General features: G+C 44.8%; 1 protein-coding gene across 3 annotated transcripts; it reads right to left on the reverse strand.

The window, feature by feature from the left end:
• Positions 1–45: 45 nt before the first annotated feature.
• Positions 46–15,789, reverse strand: emp2 (epithelial membrane protein 2). Of its 3 annotated transcripts, none has more exons than XR_006030713.1 (6): positions 15,662–15,789; positions 2,700–2,810; positions 2,400–2,508; positions 1,956–2,096; positions 1,226–1,449; positions 46–997 (listed from the first exon to the last, which is right to left on the reverse strand). XR_006030713.1 is itself a non-coding variant. In XM_042085842.1 (6 exons), exons 3-6 carry the CDS (start codon positions 2,775–2,777, stop codon positions 1,280–1,282), a joined length of 498 nt encoding a protein of 165 aa, XP_041941776.1. In that variant the 5' UTR covers positions 2,778–2,810; positions 7,487–7,615; positions 15,662–15,789; the 3' UTR covers positions 46–1,279. The 3 variants fall into 3 exon arrangements, 2 of the variants coding, with proteins under 2 accessions (XP_041941776.1, XP_041941774.1); XM_042085842.1 differs by adding an exon at positions 7,487–7,615 and having other exon boundaries at positions 46–1,449; XM_042085840.1 differs by having other exon boundaries at positions 46–1,449.
• Between the last annotated feature and the right edge of the window lie 4,065 nt (positions 15,790–19,854).

Here is a 19,854-nt window from a genome sequence, read left to right on the forward strand (position 1 = left end):
TGTAGATGTATGTATTTCTTTAGGGAGACAAACACAATGATGCACTTTAATGTAAAATGCGTTTTAATTATGACCACAAAAAACACTTTTCGAGCCCTGGCTGGGGGTCTGTCTCTTTGGAAATACAGGAAGAGGCGAGAGGTTGGGCAAGAGAGAAGATGTAAGCTGAGCAAAAGAAGCTGCCTTTGGCTGAGATTGCATCCAATTACAAACATTTGAAGATCCTAACCTACATAAACTACTTCATATCATATGCCAGAAGGAAATTGGTTTCAAGCTTTTGGGTCAAGAAATACTTCATTGCAAAAATATTAACAGCGACACAATGCATTTACTACACAATAAATACAGTCTTTGTCAAAAGTTGCTTAAATGTGTATTACTTTTTATATATGACATTTGCTCAAGTCTTTGCTCATTATGAGAGGTGACTTGATGGGTTTTAGTCTGGGGTTCATACACAATCCTAACCACCTATTACTCAATATTCCAAATAATCCTATAAGCCCCAGGAGGTATTGGTCGCTAAATGTATAACGCATGATCTAAAACACAATAATAGATTTACTGATGCGTTTTAAGCTAAAATAAAGCAAAGTACAACAAAACATGCAATACAATTAAGAACTATGGATAAAACTCTAGAAAAAGACTAATTCACAAGAACAGGCACAATTATGCAGCTTTTCCCTCCAACCGTCAACAATTTACTCCATTTCAAGTATAGTCTAGTGCCCTGCCCAAAAACAACCTGACCTTATTTAGTTTTCCTTCTTTGGCTTTTCATTCATCTAATGGTCAAAGATGCTGCTGAGACTGCAGCCAGATGGCCATGTTTTGGAGAGGAGCTGTGTCCCGGTGGAATATGACTGGACCATGAACCTATAGCAAATGAATAAACTGCATAGTGGTTTTGTAAGTGCTTGTTCTTGAACAGGTTGAAGTATGGAGCATCTTTGGTTTCAAGTTTGCAAATTCATTCCCAGGTGTAAAGCTCCTGAAATCACAGCATTGCATATTTTCATGGATTTGATTCAACAATGATTTTTTTTGGAGGTTTTGTATTTTATTGACAAAAAAGGGTTAAAATTCTACATTTACTTTCATTTTCCTAATGAAAAAAAGATTCCAGTATACTACACTTAATAAGACGCTTTCTTTTGATGTACTTTTATATTTTCGGCATTTGGTATTTAAAACTACACATAAAAATAAGAATATTTACAGAGAAATTGCTCAAGGCAATATAGCTTCTTAGCGATGGTGAGGTGAGTTCTGTCTATTTGCGCTTCCTCAAAACTAGATACATCAGCCCACTGATCAAAGTCATGGGGAAGGCGATCCAGGCTAAGACGAAGGTGTAGCCATAGTTGCCCGTCTCCAACTTCTTTTCCTGGAAGGATGTGCGCTGGGCCGTGTAGATGGAGGCTCCAACCATCACACACAGTGCTGGGAGGGGACAGAGAAGGGAAAAGGACAAAGGCAAAAAGAAGGGCAATTTTGTCATTTTAGATTTTTATCAGGAAAGGTCTAAAATGGATTTGACCATAGTCTCTGAGCCACATCTATCTGAGAGTTAGTTGGAATGTGCGTGTTGGAACAGTTCAGCTGGTGGACATGTAGGCAAAAATCAGATTCAAATCATTAGAACATTACTACTGTCTTGATTGTGTTATGAAGTGGGATTGGGAGAGCTTCTGTTGATAACTCTGGCAAATGTGTTGGTGTATTCTATGTGTTGGTGTATTTCTGTGATGTGTCTTATGTGTTGTATTGTCGTAAATGACCCCTTGAAAACGAGATGATTTATCTGAATTGGGTTCTCCTATAGAAATCGTTACAAAACAAGTAATTATAATGCAATGGCAGCCTGTAATAACTTCAGTGACTTTGTGTGCTACTTTAAACCGTTGTCTTAAACAGCTGTTTCCCAAACATCGAGAGTGAAGACTCACAAGACAGCAGCTGGATAATGGCAGTGAAGACAAAGCGCTCGCCCTGCTTCAGACGGAAGAGCTGCAGGATGAACACGAAGAAGCCCACACAGCACAAGATAGTGGACAGGATCATAGTCGCCTGCACAGCCTGGAGGTAGCCTGTAGCGGGGGGGGGGGGGGGACGGGTGTTACAGTGTGTCTCACTCTGATGTCTCCAAATGAACTATACAGTATACTCATGCCTGAACTCTCACAGAATCCTAGGAGATTCTGTGCACGTGACCAATGGAAGTCAACAAAACAGACTCCTACATTATTGACAGCTTCCTCCCCCCCCCCCCAGCTCGCTTGGAAACTATGTCCAGCTTTACATAAATCAGTGTGTATTATGCATGACTACAGATTGGCACATACTCATTCCGCATGCATAAGTCATAGGCGAGTGCTACTACTTTTGGATACCTGCTTCAGTGGATGCGCTGTTTGGTATGGGTCCGCAATGCGTGTTATTGCAGATGTACCACAGGTCAGCATAGAGGGGATTCTTCTCTGGTCCAGCAACCCACCAGGCCTAGGAGAGAGGAGAGAAAAGTTAAAGCAGGTCGAGATTAGGACATATAAGATGGTCAAGACAGATAAGAGGAGTCCCAATAGCAGAGGAAGAGGGACAGAGGCTTATAACTTATGCTTTATGCTATTATACTTTATTATACTTATTATATGATATACCATTAAAGGTAAGGCTGCCTGTGTCATACTCACATTGTTTATTGTTGCTATGAATAGAAGAATGGCAGAGATTATGTGGAAGAGGATGATGAAGGCCAGTATTACCAACATGGTGGTGAGAACTCAGGACTAGCAGCGAGGAATCTGGAGACAAAAGAACAAGAAAAGATCCAAACATCCGTCCATGAGACTATTTATATCTACAGAAGACGTAGACTACAGCTGCAAAACAAAACAAAAGACACCGAGTGACTTGTCCTGGAAAATTAAATTTGGCTAAATGCTTTAGAGAAGTGGAATGTATTCCTCAGTCTACACTAAACACTTTTATGAAAATGTAACCCCCAGATTCTTTCCCTCTCTGCTTCCGTAAGCTAAGATTCATGAACCAAAGTAAGTACTGATTGTAGAAGTAACGGCTGCCATGTAATATGCTTACTTATTGATGTATAAAAATGTTAATACAATAAGCCTGGAAGTTACCTTACGGCCATAGTCTGAGCATAGAGACTGTGGATAAGGTTTTATGATTCAGTTAAGATACTGGAATAGTTATGTTGATGTACAGTACTTGCTACTGAAAAACACCCAAAGACATATGCTACTCAGCTAGAGGTGCCCGATGCAAGGAGAAATGTACTTTCTCTCTCTCTCTTTCTCTCTCTCTACATCTCCCTGATGTGTGCAGCTCTGAGCCGTGGGTCCTCATGTGTCCCAGGGGAAGGAGGGAGTGAGGGATCCATCCAGAGTGCAGCAGAACGTGCCACACGTTTGTCTGCTTTATTGATGAGGTAACGGTGTGGCAGCGGTAGCACTGAGATAGCGTCTGCTCCTCTTTTCACCAGCGAATACAACCAGTCACGGGCGCAAAGCCCTACGGCATGGACTCAGAGCCCGATGGGCCACACTGTTCAGGACTGAGGGCTGAAAACTAACATTCTGAAAACCTCCCTCCCCACCACCACCCTAACCCTCACCTCACCTCACCCCCTATACACACACACACACACACACACACACACACACATCTCTGCATCACCCAAACCTCCAAATCTTGAGTCATTCTGGAAGCTCCAGGATTTTTTTTTCTTAGTCCCGTGTGTGTGTGTGTGTGTGTGTGTGTGTGTGTGTGTGTGTGTGTGTGTGTGTGTGTGTGTGTGTGTGTGTGTGTGTGTGTGTGTGTGAGAGAGAGATAGAGAGAGAGAGAGAGAGAGAGGCAGAGAAGCAGAGTAAGTGAGCGGGACATTAAATATGTGCCCATTCACATTTGCATGATAGCACTTCATTTCCTGCTCTCTGAATCACTTCACCACATCCTGCGACACTAGCCAAATAAAGACCATAATATTGTGTCGTGCAAGTGGCAGCGAAAATGGGACTTGAGATGGGGAAGAGAGAGCGAAGGAGCGAGAGGGCATCTGAGTCACTCAATGACTCAGTTCAATACACGCGAGGAAAGAAACAGCTCTCAATGACAGGTCATGGTGCCGCACTCGTCAAACCACTTGACTGGTTATCTCCGGCTGTAACAAGATCATTCCGAATGCGCTGCCTAATCATATGAGAGACATTTGCCGCAGCTCATCCTCCACTTCATTCTCGTCTAATTTCAAAATGGGCTGGAGCCATCTGCTATAAAGATCAGCGCCATTCATAGCTGCAGAGCCAATGATTTAGCAGATCAACGTTTTTTCAGTCTTGCCTAACAACAACACAGACAAGAAGCGTTCTCCTCTTCGTGCATCCTCCAGTGACCCCTCTGTGAATTCTCTTTGGTGCGCAAGCCAAGATCCACTCCCTAACTACTGTGACAAATGATACCAATGTTAGAGGGTGTTAAAGAGAAGCTTGGCAGCTACAAATGGATTCATTCAAAGCAAGATTCCCTGTTAATGAGTTCCGTTCATGGTAAAAAATTACTCACTCAACACACTACTCAACAAAGCATCATGAAGACTTATGGCTCTGGACAAAAACATTGTCATGATGCTAGTTAATGTGCTTAAGGCAAGTGAGTGTTAACTAAGACTTCCCTGATATAGACAAAGACCTCAGCAAACACCTGTGAATGCTGCGAAAGTAATGTGTATTCCTCTAGAATAAAAGATTTGACTAACACGTGTCACTAACTGACAGCCTGACAGTATGGCTTCCTGTTTACCAGCCTGCTGAAATCTAAAAGGTGATTTCCGCATGAGACTGATGAGCACATTTTCTGTGTTTGTCCTCAAAACAAACAAGCCTGACTGTGGGAGGATCCCTGTGTGAAATGGGCACGCCCCGTGTTCCCCGTTTTGGCACACGCGTGGCGAGCCAGCCGGCCCAGCCCAGCCCAGCTCAGCCCAGCCTAGTCAGCCAGCCAAGCAGGCATTAAGCTCCCGCCAACATGGAGTCACAATAAAAGCAAACCACATCAGCTGACAGGAAGCAGGCTCCCGCACTGGCCTCCGAGGCTTGCGGATAGAAGGGAAGTGCCCGAAGGGGAGCGAGAGAGAGAGAAAGACAGGGGGCCGAACCGTGGGTGGACATCACACACACACACACACACAGCCAACCGCACTTATCTGGCAACTCAGCGAAGCTCTCTACACCATATCTTTAGTCCAAACCAAATGTATGTGTGGAAGAAGGATGCAGACAACACACAAGCACTATTTTTCATTAAAAACAACCCCCTGGGGTTGGGGGTGAGACCAATCAGAGCTGTGCCACCATCCAAGAGAGCCTTGGCTCCAAGCATTGCTGCTGCTGCTGCTGCTGCTGCTGCTACTGCTACTGCTGCTGCTGTGCTTTTTCCTGAAGTGTGAAGTGGTGAGGTGGAGCTGGGTGGGTGGCTGGTTGGTTGGTTGGACGGAGGGGCGGCGGCGTGGTCCCTGCTCCACACATGGTTCTCATTTTCTCCACAGATGCCTGGCCCTGAGACGGGGGTAGGGCGGAGCGAGCGATGGGAGGAGGCGGTGGAGGACGAGGAGGAGGAGGAGGAGAGAGGGAGGGACAGACGGCTGGAAATGGAGGGAAAGGAATCTCCACAGAGGTGGGGAGGAAAACTAACCAAGAAAAGACAAAAGGGAGAGAGGAAGAGAGGGACATAGAGAGAAAGAGAGAGAGCAAATGAAAACATCCAGAAACCAAACTTTGCTGCTCTTGGCCGATCACTGCTGCACACGAGTGTTCTGGAATGACAGGATGCTAGTGCAGAGGAGCTAGAAATCGGAACTGGATGACTTCACTGGACACAACACTGTCTGACCCTATGTTTGAGTCAGATACAATCTATGGGAACTCTAGACAAGTTCAATACTTCCCTTTTTTGAATAGATTGTCAAGCAGTCCTGCAAGTTTTCACTTATTTTGACATTCTCCAGTTGGTGCACTCCGCCGTTGGTGCTGTATCTTGAGGGCCTCACAACAGAAACACTGTTCTCCATAGATCTTGGCGATACAGAGGTCCCATTGGAGCTTGACTGTGTGGTGGTGGGGGCATGTTGCTTTAAGTCAGCTAAAATGTAAAGGCAATTAAAGAAAGAGGCCCATGGAAACGCAAGAAGCCCACGTTCACTTTCATACATTTTCACACCCTGACTAACACAAACTCAGTCCCGGATGTGTCTTATCTCCTGCACTTGATTGTGTGCACACACCCTAAAGGAACAAGCGGTCATTGTGGAGTTTTTTTTCTTCTTGCGGCTGTTGATAAAGAACGTGAAAAAAGCCGGCTTTATGGACAATTCCACACAAGTCTCACAACACATAACAGCTGTGTGCCAATGCTCACCCATGCATTCTTCAGATAAGTCCCCTGTTCTTAAAGCATGTATTACATGGGATATCTCATGTCATCTCTGTGCCACCACACTGGGAAATATCTCCTCGCCGCGACCAGATTCTGAGAAGCACACATGACTTGGTCTCACTCACACAACGCACACAGCATTGCCCTGATGTAATCGTGACAAATAACCACAATTGATTGCAATATGCCGGCAATTAATCGCCAATGTAAACGGCCCCCGTCACCCAGCGCAGTAATTGACTCGCAATTACATTTTATGATGAATGAAATTAGTAGGGCCCGTCCGTACATCAGAGTCAATCACCCACCCACTGTGGACCCTTAAGCTCCCACACATCTGCAATGCAGCTGCTTTTGCTCATAAGAAGGTGGGGGGACAGGAAGGGGTCATTCCAGGTTTTAGTTGAGCCCCGTAATGGGGTAGGGGGCTATGGATCCTTTAAAAGTTAATGTGCGATGGAACATGAAGACCAGTGAGCGTTTGTCTTGGAAAAGGGGGCAGGATTACGCTGTGCTGTAAAGGGCTCCCTATCTGCAAGGCTGTGGTTTGGTAATGACAGTTGAGTTTCCCTCTCGAAGGTTTGTGGACCTATAAAATATCATTAGCAAATGAATTGGAGTCAGCTTTTTAGAGAGAGCTGCTGCTACTGCTGTTACTGTTACTGCCCCCCCCCCTCTCTCTCTCGCTCTCTCTCTCTCTCTCTCTGCCAAACAACCTCATCTTGGTTCCCGCGAAGCTCGATGGAAAACGCTGACTTGAGTTTCACTTTTTTAATGTCTTTTTTTTTTCATAAAACAAAGCCACAGTCGCCAACATGCTTCCAAATCAGCCACTGTTGAAAACAGACACTGCAGTCATGGAACAAATGATGGAAAAGCCAAAGGGAAAACTCCACGCTGCAAACGCCACCCTGCAAAGCTCCGTCTGTGGCTTTTAGAGAGAGAGAGAGAGAGAGAGAGAGAGAGAGATTTACATGTGTATATGTGTTATGGGCAGTCAGTGTCTGCCTCTCATTCACTCACTCACTCTTGCTCAGAGTTCTCCCTCTTAGGTCATGTGCCTGGTGCAACCCTGTTTCCAGCTGCTTGATTGACAGCTTTCTACTCAAGTCACGTGACTCTCAGGGTACAACCTTTCAAAAGGCTCTTGCTTTATCTGTGTGTGTGTGTGGAGGGAAGATAAGTGACACTTTAATATCAGACCGTCACTATAACAAGAATATCATGTTGCATCATTTATGTTATTTACCTCAAACCACGTGGCAGATATTTACATCTAACAACTCGTGTTTCAGTGAAGCGATACATTCCGCCTGTACTCAACAGCACATACATGCAGCTCCCACTGTGTGGTGACCTGCCTGGGACCCAAGAGGTAAACCACAGTTAAACCTTAACAGTGTGATTTCTTACTCTGCGAGAAGCATTGGTATGGAAAAGAGACCGATGAGGGAGAGAGAGAGAGGGGGATCCAATTCAGCCTGAACAGTGGCCATCACACATCCATCACTCCGCACAGGAAACGTGTCTTTGACTCGGGGCCAGCGGCTGGACGGCTGACGATGCGCTCTCGTTTGCCTCTGGTATTTCCTCGTGAGCTTCACGGTCGGAGCTGCAGTGTGCTGCTGCTGCTGCTCACTTACAGGTCTCAGGTCTGCTGCAAATGCACAGAGCTGTACGTTCCGGAATGCAGCAGTCCCTGAGCTGAATCTGTTCTGGAGTCAGCTACCATACAGGTCAGAAGTTCACAAGCCTGCCTGCCTGTCACAGCAGTTGCTCCCAGCTGATTGATCAGCTCATTTTTGTCATGGTTGCCATTGTTGTCTTGGAGGTCTGTTTTAGTTATGATTACTTAAAGCTGTGTGTGTTTATATAAAAATGGGTGACCCCAAATTAACCCCTCTTGTCCAACTATTTGAAGCAAATTTACACACCACTTATAACCTCTGACATTTCCAAGGCCATTGAAAGCAGCTTCCCCAACAACCTGTAGCAGGCCTTTTGCATGAGCCTTATCAGTGCCGGTTCAGACCTCCATAAGCCTTAAGTAAAATCCTGCTAAGGGGCCCTCCTACCTGAACTCTGAGGGCCAAAATGTAACTTGTTGCAGTTGTATCTAAACCAATAAAGCTTGACTGAAATAGGCTATTGTAAAACCATTTACTTTTTTTTTGGAAATGTATGGGCCAATGATTAGCTCACCGATCAGTTTAGATGGGTCCTCGCATGTTTCTGCTGAAAAACTGCTAGTTTCATCTTGAGCATATTATGAACGTATTTAAAGTGAGGATTCACTTCCCTGTTAGGCTAGGCCAGCAACATGGGGGAGACGCGGAAGGGGGCCTTCATTTAACTTGCGGGGCCCTATGCAACTTCTGTAGTGTATAGGGAAATCCGGCCCTGAGCCTTATCTCTACATTCATGCCATACATAAACACTACAAGACAAGAACAGCCAAGACAAGTACCCAGGTACTACTCCACACAAGCAATTTACAACCAGCCTCAATCCTATAACTTCACCTATGTTTGTGTAAGCGGAAGTTAGAGAAAGTTAAATGGCCGACAGAGAGATGCGCGTGGGAGCATCCCTGCAGGATTCTCCATCTTCCTCGTCTGTCACGGACAGGATGGGAGGATGGAGGTTGCAGATAAGGTTTTCTGGCACTGATGTTGCACATCACTGGGGCCACTCTGACTACAAGCAAGACCCATCTGCTCTGCAGGGAGGAACGCGCTGGCGGGCCCCCAAACCCGCAGACAATGATTTAATTACGATCAATATTCCCCGACACAGAGCAATCTTTTAAAAAGCCGCAGATATCTCGTAATGCATTTACTTTCATTTCTGCGTCTCATTGTAAACAGATGTGCCACACAAGGAGGGAGGACAACAGTAGCGACGGAGCTCCAGCGCTTTCTTCTTTTTTTTTTTTTTTGCTTTCTCCTTTTTTCGTTCAAGGTGTTTGTAGGCAGGGAGCCGGCGGCTACTTTTCAATTTGCCGTGTCAAATTGATGAAAATGTCCCTGCGGCACTCATCTTGGAAGCATTCTGTCAACTCTAATATTCTTCCTCCTCTCTTTCCGTCTCTCCTTCATTCAGTCTCTCCAGTTTGAACAATATATATACACCGGTATATATATATATATATATATATATATATATATATATATATAGAGAGAGAGAGAGAGAGAGAGAGAGAGAGAGAGAGAAAGAGAAACAAACAAACAAAGCAAAGTAACATTCAATCTCAAAACTGTGATAGCCATTTTTCTTTGACAGCCCGTTCTTTGTTTCAGGCAAGACTTAGACAAAGGGCCATTTCAGTGCGAGTGGGGCTGCTTAGAGATGCCATGCCTGAGCTCAACACTGAGATATTTATACGGGCTTGTTTTTACTGCATAGGCGCAACTCCAACCACGCTTTAACACATTATTACTGTGGATGACTGGCCTGGAAGTGGAGGGTGGTGGCAGGATGGAGGGTGCAGTGGGGACAAACCTTGAAAACTTTCAGTCCAAAAGGAAAAATCAAGACCTTCGTTTTGTGCTGCTTGGGATGTGCCCCCCCCCCCCCCCTCCACCCCTCCCCTCCCACCCTCATCCTTGTTTGCCTGTGTGTGAAACACAACCCATCCTATACGCCATCATTTGTGTATGCACAACAATGGCAGTGGCAGTGACTTTATTTTTAGAGAACACACAAAGGCCAAAAGTTCTTCCCTGGCATCAGTCCAGTGGAAGGGGAGTTTTTTTTTTTCAAGAGCCCTGTGCTGTTCTGGGTACAGTCCAAGAGAACGATAAGCCCCACCCTGTGCCTAGCCTTGCGCTGCGCTGCTCTGCTCTGCTCTCCAGCCACTGTAACCCAGACAGGCCAGCTGAGCTGAGACTGACAGACAGGCGGCAGAAGACTAAGTGGGAAGGAGAGGAAGCACCCTCAGTGAACAAGAATGCTGTGTCAAACAGGCATCCCAAACTCCAGCCCCGAGGCAGTGACTTGGCGGACAAAAGGCTCAGACTAAAAGAGAGAGAGAGGTCTCAGACATTCACACAGAATGATGTGATGAACAAAAGATAAATGTTGCTTAAGTAGTGTTCTGCCTCATTAGTCTTATGGATCAGTAGTGTTGGCACAGACAGACAGACAGACAGCATCTATCTGAGGGACTCCTCCTACTCGCTCATTCATGACCAGGCAGAGAGGGAGGATGACGGGGCTGTTGGGGTCATGACCCCTGTGAAGGGAATTCCTACAGAGTGTCTATTTCACAAGCACTACCAGACATGTTCACATACACAAAGACACACACACACACACACATATATTTATGTGTATATATTTAGTTTTTTAAACAATAATTTGTATGCTCTTTGTGTGTTGTTGATTGGGAAGTAAAAACTATTCATGTCATTTTTTAAAGCAAGCTCATTTTGCAGCATTTCTTGTTGCCAAAGATGGCAAAATGTTTTGCAAAGCACGGCACTCATGCACACCCACCCCTCCACACAAACAGAGAGAGAAAGAAACACACACACACACACCTCCACTCTCAGTAGTCGTCTCGCTAGCTGCCTGCTGAGTTTAAAGCCTATCACCTAAAGCCTGGCAGCCCTGCACAGCTTTCATCTCCAAGGCATCTGCCACCAGAGGGTTGGACGTTCGGAAGTGTGAGCCCGCTGAAGGTTTGTACTACTCACTAAACCCCCCCCCCCCCACACACACACACTCCAACAACCCTCCACCCCAAGCGCTCACCCCACAGAACAGCAGAGCCCACAACCGACTAGTTCAGCAGACCGGCACCAGGTCAGGGCCAGTGCAGAGCCATATGCTAGCCGGGTCTGGTTCTGGTGCTCGTTGCCATCTGGGCAGGTGCTGCCTGTCTGCCTTGGTTTTCACACAGCATTCCGCGCTTGACGGGGCACAGGCATGAGTAATGGCTCCCACATGGAGGCCCCAAACAGACGTGACGGAGCCCAAAGAAAAAAAGAAAGGGAAAAAAAAAACTAAACACACACACAAGAAAAGAAACCATGAATGCCCCACGGAGGCGGGTCTGTTTCACGTGGCCAATGCCAATCTCCCCTCTATCTCACACTTGCTGGGTCCCAGCCAAGTAACTTTCATCTCTGACTAGAGAGCCTTCACACAGAAAGAGAAAGAGAGAGAGGATGTTTTTTCCAGCTTATGGTCCGTCCCTATCGAACAGAGAGGAGCGAGAGCAAGAAAGAAGAAGCGAGGTGTGTTTATGTTTGCTAGAGCTCTCATTTGCTGAATCAGCGAAACGCAAGACTAAACATTTTGGGTTTATTTTGCTCAAGAGTGCGATGGGCCGCCAGGGGCCGAGGCGCTCCTTGATCTACGGCCTCCTCAGTGGCTGCTTGGCGTTCGCTCCGATCGCTTTATGCAAGGAGCAGATGCCGCAAGAGCGCATTGCATAGTAGCGCCAACAACTGACCAGGTTTATGGAGAGCCTAATAGCAAAGCCATATGTGTCTGTGCTCCTCCTAAAAGTGTGCGGGTGTTTGTGTCAGCCCTCAACCAGACACCACTACCCCCCCTCCCTTTGCATTGTAGTCTTACGGTGCAGTGCACTAGTGAGTGACTGTCTCCTTTCACTGTGTGTGTCTTTCCTCACGTCTGAAAGAGGAAGACAAATACCTCCTCCCCATACACAAACACACATCAACATGAACGTCTCTGCAGTGCGGTAAGATTGTTTGAAGATGCTGTCCTTGCCCTTCCCCCTAGTGTATACAGTACATAACATATGTACGTCTGTGTGGTTATTTGAAGTCATGTGCATGTCTGTTCTTGCTTCTCTACCCCTTTGTATTTTACTGCCCCCTTTTAACATGTTTGTGTGTATGTGTGTGTGTGTGTGTCAGCCTGTCTGACTGCTGGCAGACAGCATTGAGGCTGCCTTGACCCGGCGGGCTGGGATCGTGCACGTGAGCAGCAGTTCCACCTCCATGCGGTTCTGAATCCAACAAACGTTTGCAAGACATCTGCAATTTATCGCCTCACTCATGGGAACCACACAGGCTGCCCAAAACACACTGTGCCAGATTAAAGAGCTCCAACTTTCAGCTTCTCTCTCTCTGTCTCTCTCTTTCTCTCTCTCTCTCTTTCTCTGTCTCTCTCTGTCTGTCTATCTCTCTCTCTGTCTATCTCATTCAATCTCTATCCAATTCTATCTGTTTATTTAAGACCACTGGACACTGTACTATATTTGTATATACCCTTAATAAGTCACACACAGACACACACACAATTTAGCCACCATGTAAAGAAATGACGAACACCAACTGAGAGAAGCCAAGGGGTCAGGCAGGAGAGAAACAGAGAGAATGCAGAGGAGTCTGCAGCACATGACCATCTGTCATCACCTGTTCCACTGAAATGCTGTAATGTGTGACTCAGATAAAAAAAAGACATTGAATTACTTTCCCTTTCTTCTCCACCTCCTTACACACACATTCATACAAACACACGTGCACACACACACACCCTTGTGACCTCTGTTCCATGTTCATTAACAACAGATGGGTTGTATCCACATTCTTTCTCTGACTGGCAAAAACAAACTCGAACTGGTTGACACAAACTTTAGAGGACACAAAAGAGAATCCAGACTTTGCTTGAACTTCCCTTCCAGTGTGCTAGCATTCATGCTCAACACTGAGCTTTGGAGAGTGAGCATTCAGTCTCTCAATGAAGCTCATAGTGTTCAGGGGGCGTCAGTAAGTGCTGGTATGGCTCTAAGGTATCTCACAGCAACATATCATCACTCTATTGTCTGATAGGGAGAAAACCAGTCACCGGCATGCTATCCTGAGATCTGTTGTGAAAGCACAAAACAAGACAAAAAAGAAAAGCCAAAATGCCTGCATTTTCCTCGGGCCCGGTCTTTGCTCTAGCGGAGTCAACCTCCCCCCCACCACCACCATACTCACACACACACACAGAGAGTATAAAGACAACAGTGGTGATCAGGCCCTGAGTACATTGGCTGCTCTGCTTTGCCGTCAGCTTTTAGAATCACAAAAGGGCCGCAAGCTCAGCCTGGCTTGCAAATAGAGGGAGAGGCTCTTTCCTGATCCGAACGTTGACAAGCCCCCTATTCTGCCCTGACTGGCCAGGCGCAAAACTCGCCACCTAATCTCAAAAAGCCCTGCAAGCAGCACTTTTATGCGTGAGTATGCCTTTCGCTATGCCAATGGGAGGTATGATTTCACTCTTCGCTGTTTTTTTTTTTTTTTTAAAAGAAAGGGTGTGTAAGTTGGGGGGACTCGTGAGCACGAGTTTCACATAAACCAGAGAACACAAAGACAGAACACTTAGTGAAGTGGCGTGATGGGGAGTTGAAGAAAAAGAAAAATCCCACACATCACACGTGTTTAGAAAATGGAAAATTAACACATGGAAAATCAGAGTCTGCCTATTAGCTCATGTGAGCCATTGGTCATTTAACTGGCTACATGTCACTTCTACGTTTGCCATCCGCCCGATTTCACAGGGAATTGCAGCTATTTTCCAATGCTGGCTAAAAGGCCTCTCTCACTCTTATATCTCCAGGGATGCTCTCAGCAGCAGAGTCAGGATCAGAGTTAAGGCCTATCTGTGAGTGGCTCTCGGGTAATGTCTGGGATAAAATGCCACAGAGGCGAGAGGAGCAGGAAGAGACGTGCGATGCAGCATAAATAGTGACACCTATGGAAGCACACACGTAGCATAAGGGCCCTCGAGAGATTTCCCTCCAGCAGCCGCTAGTCAGGGCCTGGAAGCCTGCCAGCTGAAGATACAATGAGCTGCTGCCACACAACCTAGGGATAAGCATCAGGCCGGCATGCCGGACCGTCGGATTGAGAGCCCATAAATCACACTAAAGAGGGACGTCCAGGGGAAAGAATAAGTGCTCCTTTATCCCTCGCTTTCTTTGCTCCTGCCACTTTTTTGTTTGTTTGTTTGTTTCTCAATGCTTGTTGTGAACGTTCGTTTTCTGGCTATACTGTAAGTGTGAGAGAGACAAGAAAGTAGTCTGAGGCAGAGCACAGCATGCTGCGTGGTTTGGTGTGGATCGTGGCGGCCATACTGGCTTTTGTTTGTGCACTAATCCCAGAGGAGCCAGGCCTCCGGAAATCCACGACGCTGCGAGGGCGAGACCACTCATGAAAACACAACACGACTCCCCAACCCCCAACACTCACTGCACACATGTGCCAGAGAGACAGAGAGAGGGATGGAGAGAGAGAGATAGATGGAAAGAGAGGTGACCACCTCACAAACAAGTGAACAATGATGATACAAGAAAGTATATCAGTAGAGATTTTATAGCCTATAATAACTTTTTGACATTTTTTTGTTTGTTTGTTTGTTTGTTTACACAAACGGGTCACAAATGAAACTGAATTGCATCTAATGTGCTCTGAAACCTATTAATTCACCCACACAAAACACATGGTTGAAAGAGTCTACAGGTCTATGAAAAAAGAACACATGCACTCATGAAGTCAATTAACAAAGGGCAAATGGGTAAACAAAACAAAGCTGTTTACTGAATGTTGGCTTTGCCTCATTGAGTTTGATCACACCACTTACTATGACGACCTTGTAAATTGACACCAGGGGGCGTCATACCAGACACCAGGGGAAGAAAAAGTTCATGTGGTAGGTAAAAGTTTGAACTCCGACTATTTCTCCACTAAAGTAGTCTAGACAGTCGATTTACGTTGTTTATTATAGCTCAGCCAGATAGTTATTCGAGCTTATTGCTCTTTCTTTAACAAAAACACTCAAATGACAACACAGTATTCTGATGACGCCTAAATAAACACTTTAAATTCCTCAATCTAATATTAGTTTCACCAGACACTGCAAACTATAAACACAGCACCAGACAAATTCCTATTGCTTCGGTGGTTCAATTAGCGCCATCAGCGCGCGCGTCCCACACGCTCACGCAGTTGACAACGCCCCTTTCACCGCACGCTCTGAAAACTCCAGGCAACCTCAAACTTTTAATACCACACAGGAAACTATGCCAGGCTTCTCGTTAAGCTTTTGATATAGTAGGCTAATATTCATCTCTAAAGTAGCTTATCCAAAAAAGTAAACGGTCACTAACACACTGTCTAGTGGCTGCCTATTCCAGGCGCAAAATAAATTAAGTATGTTGAGTAAACAAATAATTAATACTTACAGATTAGAAGAATTAAAGAATTCAGAGTATGGCCTTCTTTTGGTCAAAATGGTAAGACGTGGAGCCTGAATGATGTGTAGTGAGTAGCCTAGAAACGTGACCAGGGGCAGGGAGTACTGTAGTAATAGTGAAATGAGCAAAAGTGTGGGGCTCCTCCTCTCCCAAATTGTTCCTGCCCAGTACTGGGTGTGGTCTGGAATTTAATACTTGTTGTGCTGCAGATGGAGAGGTGGGAGGGGATTGGCATCAAACCAGTTGGTGTGTAAATGCTATTCAGAGTGACAAAGTGATGGAAGAACGTGTGTGAGACCTTGTGAAGTATGCTTATCTTTGCACATTTTTTTTTATCTTCTATTATTAAAACCATTCCAAAATATTTAATTTTATGAAGTGTCAAAACTGCGTATATTTACATGATAAGGTTCCATGTTATATTGTGAGTTACAAATTCAAAAAGTTTTGTTATGTTGGTAATGCACAGATGGGAAAGTCCACTGTCTTGTGGTGTGTGGTTGAGAATCACCGTTTGGGTTTGTGGGAGTTGGTGAGCGGGCTTAGGTGCAGTCCTGCAAATGCGCGGCTGTTCAGAAGAGGAGAAACTAGAGTGCAGAGCTTATCCTGTTTCTCTGTCCTCCTGAGCAGGAGGCAAGGAACAGGAAGGGACTAGAAGGAGATTTACTCACAAAGGAAGCAGTTAAATCTTGCTGCTTCGCCCCCCGAAATTCAACCACTGAGAACTCTTTTCCCATTTCTGCCCACTTCTCTCTCTTTCTCTCTCTCTCTCTCTCTCTCTCCAGAACTCTCTCTATCCACCCCATAACCCCCTTCCTGTCCATTACTTTTGAATGACTGGAAACATAACTGTCATGCTTTTACACAGTGCAGAGTAACTGCAGTATTACTGCAATACAGTTGTCTATTCTTGAAAACTTGAAATGTATTTTCTCCTCGAACTTCCCGTCAAGCTTCCCAATGGCCTTTTTTTTTTATCCAGAGTTCACATCTGTCATGAAGTCGCTCCAGCACTGTGCCTCTGTAGATATCATATCATCTGCAGCTTAAAGGCTGGGTCTTTTCATTTCCCTTTCAGTGCTCCCTTTTGCATCCATAGGTTCCTGTCATCCCCACCTCCCACCCTAGGTTTCCTGATTCCACAGGCTTTGCTCTCTCTTTCTCTCTCTCTCTCTCTCTCTCTCTCTCTCTGTCTCTCTGTCTCTGTCTGTCTCATCTCATCTCATTGCTCACGGTAAAGACCAGCATCATCCATTTCCTGTCAGCACTAGTGCCATCTCAGAGTTCCTCCTGCTTCTTGGAGGCATTGGTATATTCTCTGTTGTGTTTAGAGGGAACAGCAGATAAAAGCGAATGCTGTGAAAAAGCATGGAGGAGGAATGCACACACAAGTAGAGGCGCTTGTCCTTGATAAAGGCTGTGCGTCAAAACGTCGGTCATTAATACATGTATTAAGAGTGTATCAGTGTGTGCGATTGTTTTTAATTTAAAAAGCGAATGCTTTGACAGGATACTATAGGAGCAGACAGCATGCGTTAGAGTGTTTATTTGGAGTCCATACCCCCCCCCCCCCCCCCCCCCAACACACACACACACACACACACACACTCACACACACACTGGGAGCATCTGTTGCCATCGATCATTATGGCAATGGTGAAATCCTGGAATGCACTACATGTATGCAGAGCCATGAGAAACATGTTTTCATGCCAGTTACAGTATGTGTTTCAAGTGTTTTTGACAATGATCTGTGGAGTGAGCCCTTCCCCTCTGTCTTTTGTTGATTTCTGATTTTAGACTCATCATGCCATATGGATAGACATTCAACATCCCCCAACTCTACCCTTCCCTTTCTTTTGCACATCTGTCTGTACAGTATATTTATTCTGTATTGTTTACAGTCGTTTGCTGTCTTCTCCAAATATCAAACACATGTTATTGTTTTTCCCTGAGAATATACACATTTAAATCAATAAACCCCTTTATTCTCTGTCTAAAAAGCATTTCAACAGAGTAGCTCAGTGTTTGTTGACCATCAATATGTGATGCAGATGCTTTGTTATTGCATTTGTATTATTTGAAAACTGGAAATGCACAAGTCATTCTCATTGTGTGTGTGTGTGTGTGTGTGTGTATGTGTGTGTGTGTGTGTGGTGTGGTGTGCGTGCGTGTGTGCGTGTGTGCGTGCGTGCGTGCGTGCATGTTTATATAGTTCATTCTCAGAGCCAGCGAGTTTGCACAGGAGAGATCTCTGCACTCTCCACTCCGAGTGCTCTCTTTTGTGTCTGAACTGAAGGTCATGGTGGAGGTTCAGTGAGAATCCCCTGCAGTGTAACATATGAAGGTGGTAAAACAGGTTCTGCTCCTCCCCTACCTCGCATCCTGCTCGGATCTGGTGTGGAGTGTCCAGACTCTCTCAAAAGCCCAGAAGGAGAGGGAGAGAGAGTGCGCTGCCTAGAAGAGGGAGAGTGAAGGAGCCTGGCTCACTGGTTCACTCACTGACTGGGTTTATCAGCTCAATGTTGGCTGACCTATACAGGTGCCAGTCAGTGGGATTGCACACTTGCAGAGTGTATTCAGAGAATATTCAGCCACACATATTTATATATATACTGTATCAGTGGCCCTTGGTAAAACGTGCTTTATTAATTAATTAAGACTTTTAACAAATGCAATTAGGCCCACATATTCAGACAAATTATGACCCTTGACTCTAACTGTAATTGCATGTTGTAATAACATGTAGCTCTACAAGAAGGGCATTGAACTAATTAATTAGATCATTAAAAATGAAATGCACAGGCGACCAGACGGTGGGCCCACAGGTTTGGCAAGCTCACTGTCTGTAGGAGATGCAAATTAGATATGAAAATAAAATTCCTAATGAAATGGCAGTATGGAACCAAAATTCCCATCCCACTACCTGTAGCAGCACCAAGGTTGCACATGCAGGGTCCACCTCAATAGTTGGAGCCTCTGGTAAATACCATAAAAGAGGTGTAAAAACACCTTTAAGCAATTTGTCTTAGTCTTACAATCCAAAGTCCTTTCCAAGACTAATACAGATTTTCTTCTTGTGGACTGACTTCCTTGATCCCAATCAGTTCGGTTATTGCATGCATAGAAAAGAGAAGGTTATGTCTCCTCTTAACTAACCCTGCTGTTGATGGCAAATAGGCTTATATCCCCAAAGGTTGGCATGTTCCTTTAAGGCATGGGATCAGTAGATTTTTAAAACATCAACTTCCAATGATATTTCTTAATTTTTATTAAGAGGAAACCCCTTGTGATGCAACTTCTGCACACTTACCAATCTAACGACTTTAGCCATTTCTTTCCATTTGGGTTGCCCAAATGAACTGGGAAAAGATAATATTTTAGAAAATGACAATTTACTGAGGTAGACCACAATATTATGTTTCAGCTGGTTATTTGGGGTGATTTTTGCGACTCTGAAGGTGGTGATACATGGGACAACTTTTTGAGCAATGCTGCTGTGCAACCACATCACCGTTTCCATGTGTTCTCATAAGATGATCATAAAAAATGGCCTTATGATTAAAGTACTCCAGAACAAAAAAGTACTCAGGAACATTGCCCAGGAGCAATACTGCTCAAAAAGTTGCTAAAAAGCATTCTTTAATTATTTATGCCACTGTGAAGTATGTGCTTATCTTCAACTACCTGTGTAAATTCTCCTGAGTGAGGATGCTGCTTCTATTTCAGTTTAAGACAAATAACGATGAAGACTTGGAATATATTGGACAGATATAAAAGTGAAGCAATTAACTCTAAGTATAAATAATAATGAGAAGTCTGGAAAAACAAGTTGTCATTAAAATACAAAAGAATTGAGACACTCCTGTATGAAGTTTAGAGCCTTTATTTAATCCTGGCTGATATATATTTCAACTAGAATTCTTTATCAGAGCATGCAAGACAAGTTCTCATTATTTGGGTAATTCAATGTATACTGTGAGTAATTATCAGTAAGATAATAAGAGACAATAATCAAGATGTTCTTATGGACTGGAACTTTGACAAGCATGCCTGGAAAAGGACGAGGTGTGTTGATCTTGCCCACAGGCACAGTATAAGGAGGGTGGTAAGAGAACCAGAGAGTTCCACAGGGATCTGTGTTGGAAAGTTCTAAAAAAAAAAAGTAGCATCTCAGGGTC

Source organism: Alosa sapidissima, chromosome 3, assembly GCF_018492685.1.
Source record: "Alosa sapidissima isolate fAloSap1 chromosome 3, fAloSap1.pri, whole genome shotgun sequence".
NCBI lineage: Eukaryota > Metazoa > Chordata > Actinopteri > Clupeiformes > Clupeidae > Alosa > Alosa sapidissima.

Coding starts and splice junctions, on each gene's coding strand:
- emp2 (XM_042085840.1), bottom strand. CDS start 2,777: ATGTTGGTAATACTGGCCTTCATCATCCTCTTCCACATAATCTCTGCC. Junction 2,097..2,399: donor CAGCGCATCCACTGAAGCAG/GTATCCAAAAGT, acceptor CCCCCGCTACAG/GCTACCTCCAGGCTGTGCAG. Junction 1,450..1,955: donor CATTATCCAGCTGCTGTCTT/GTGAGTCTTCAC, acceptor GTCCCCTCCCAG/CACTGTGTGTGATGGTTGGA.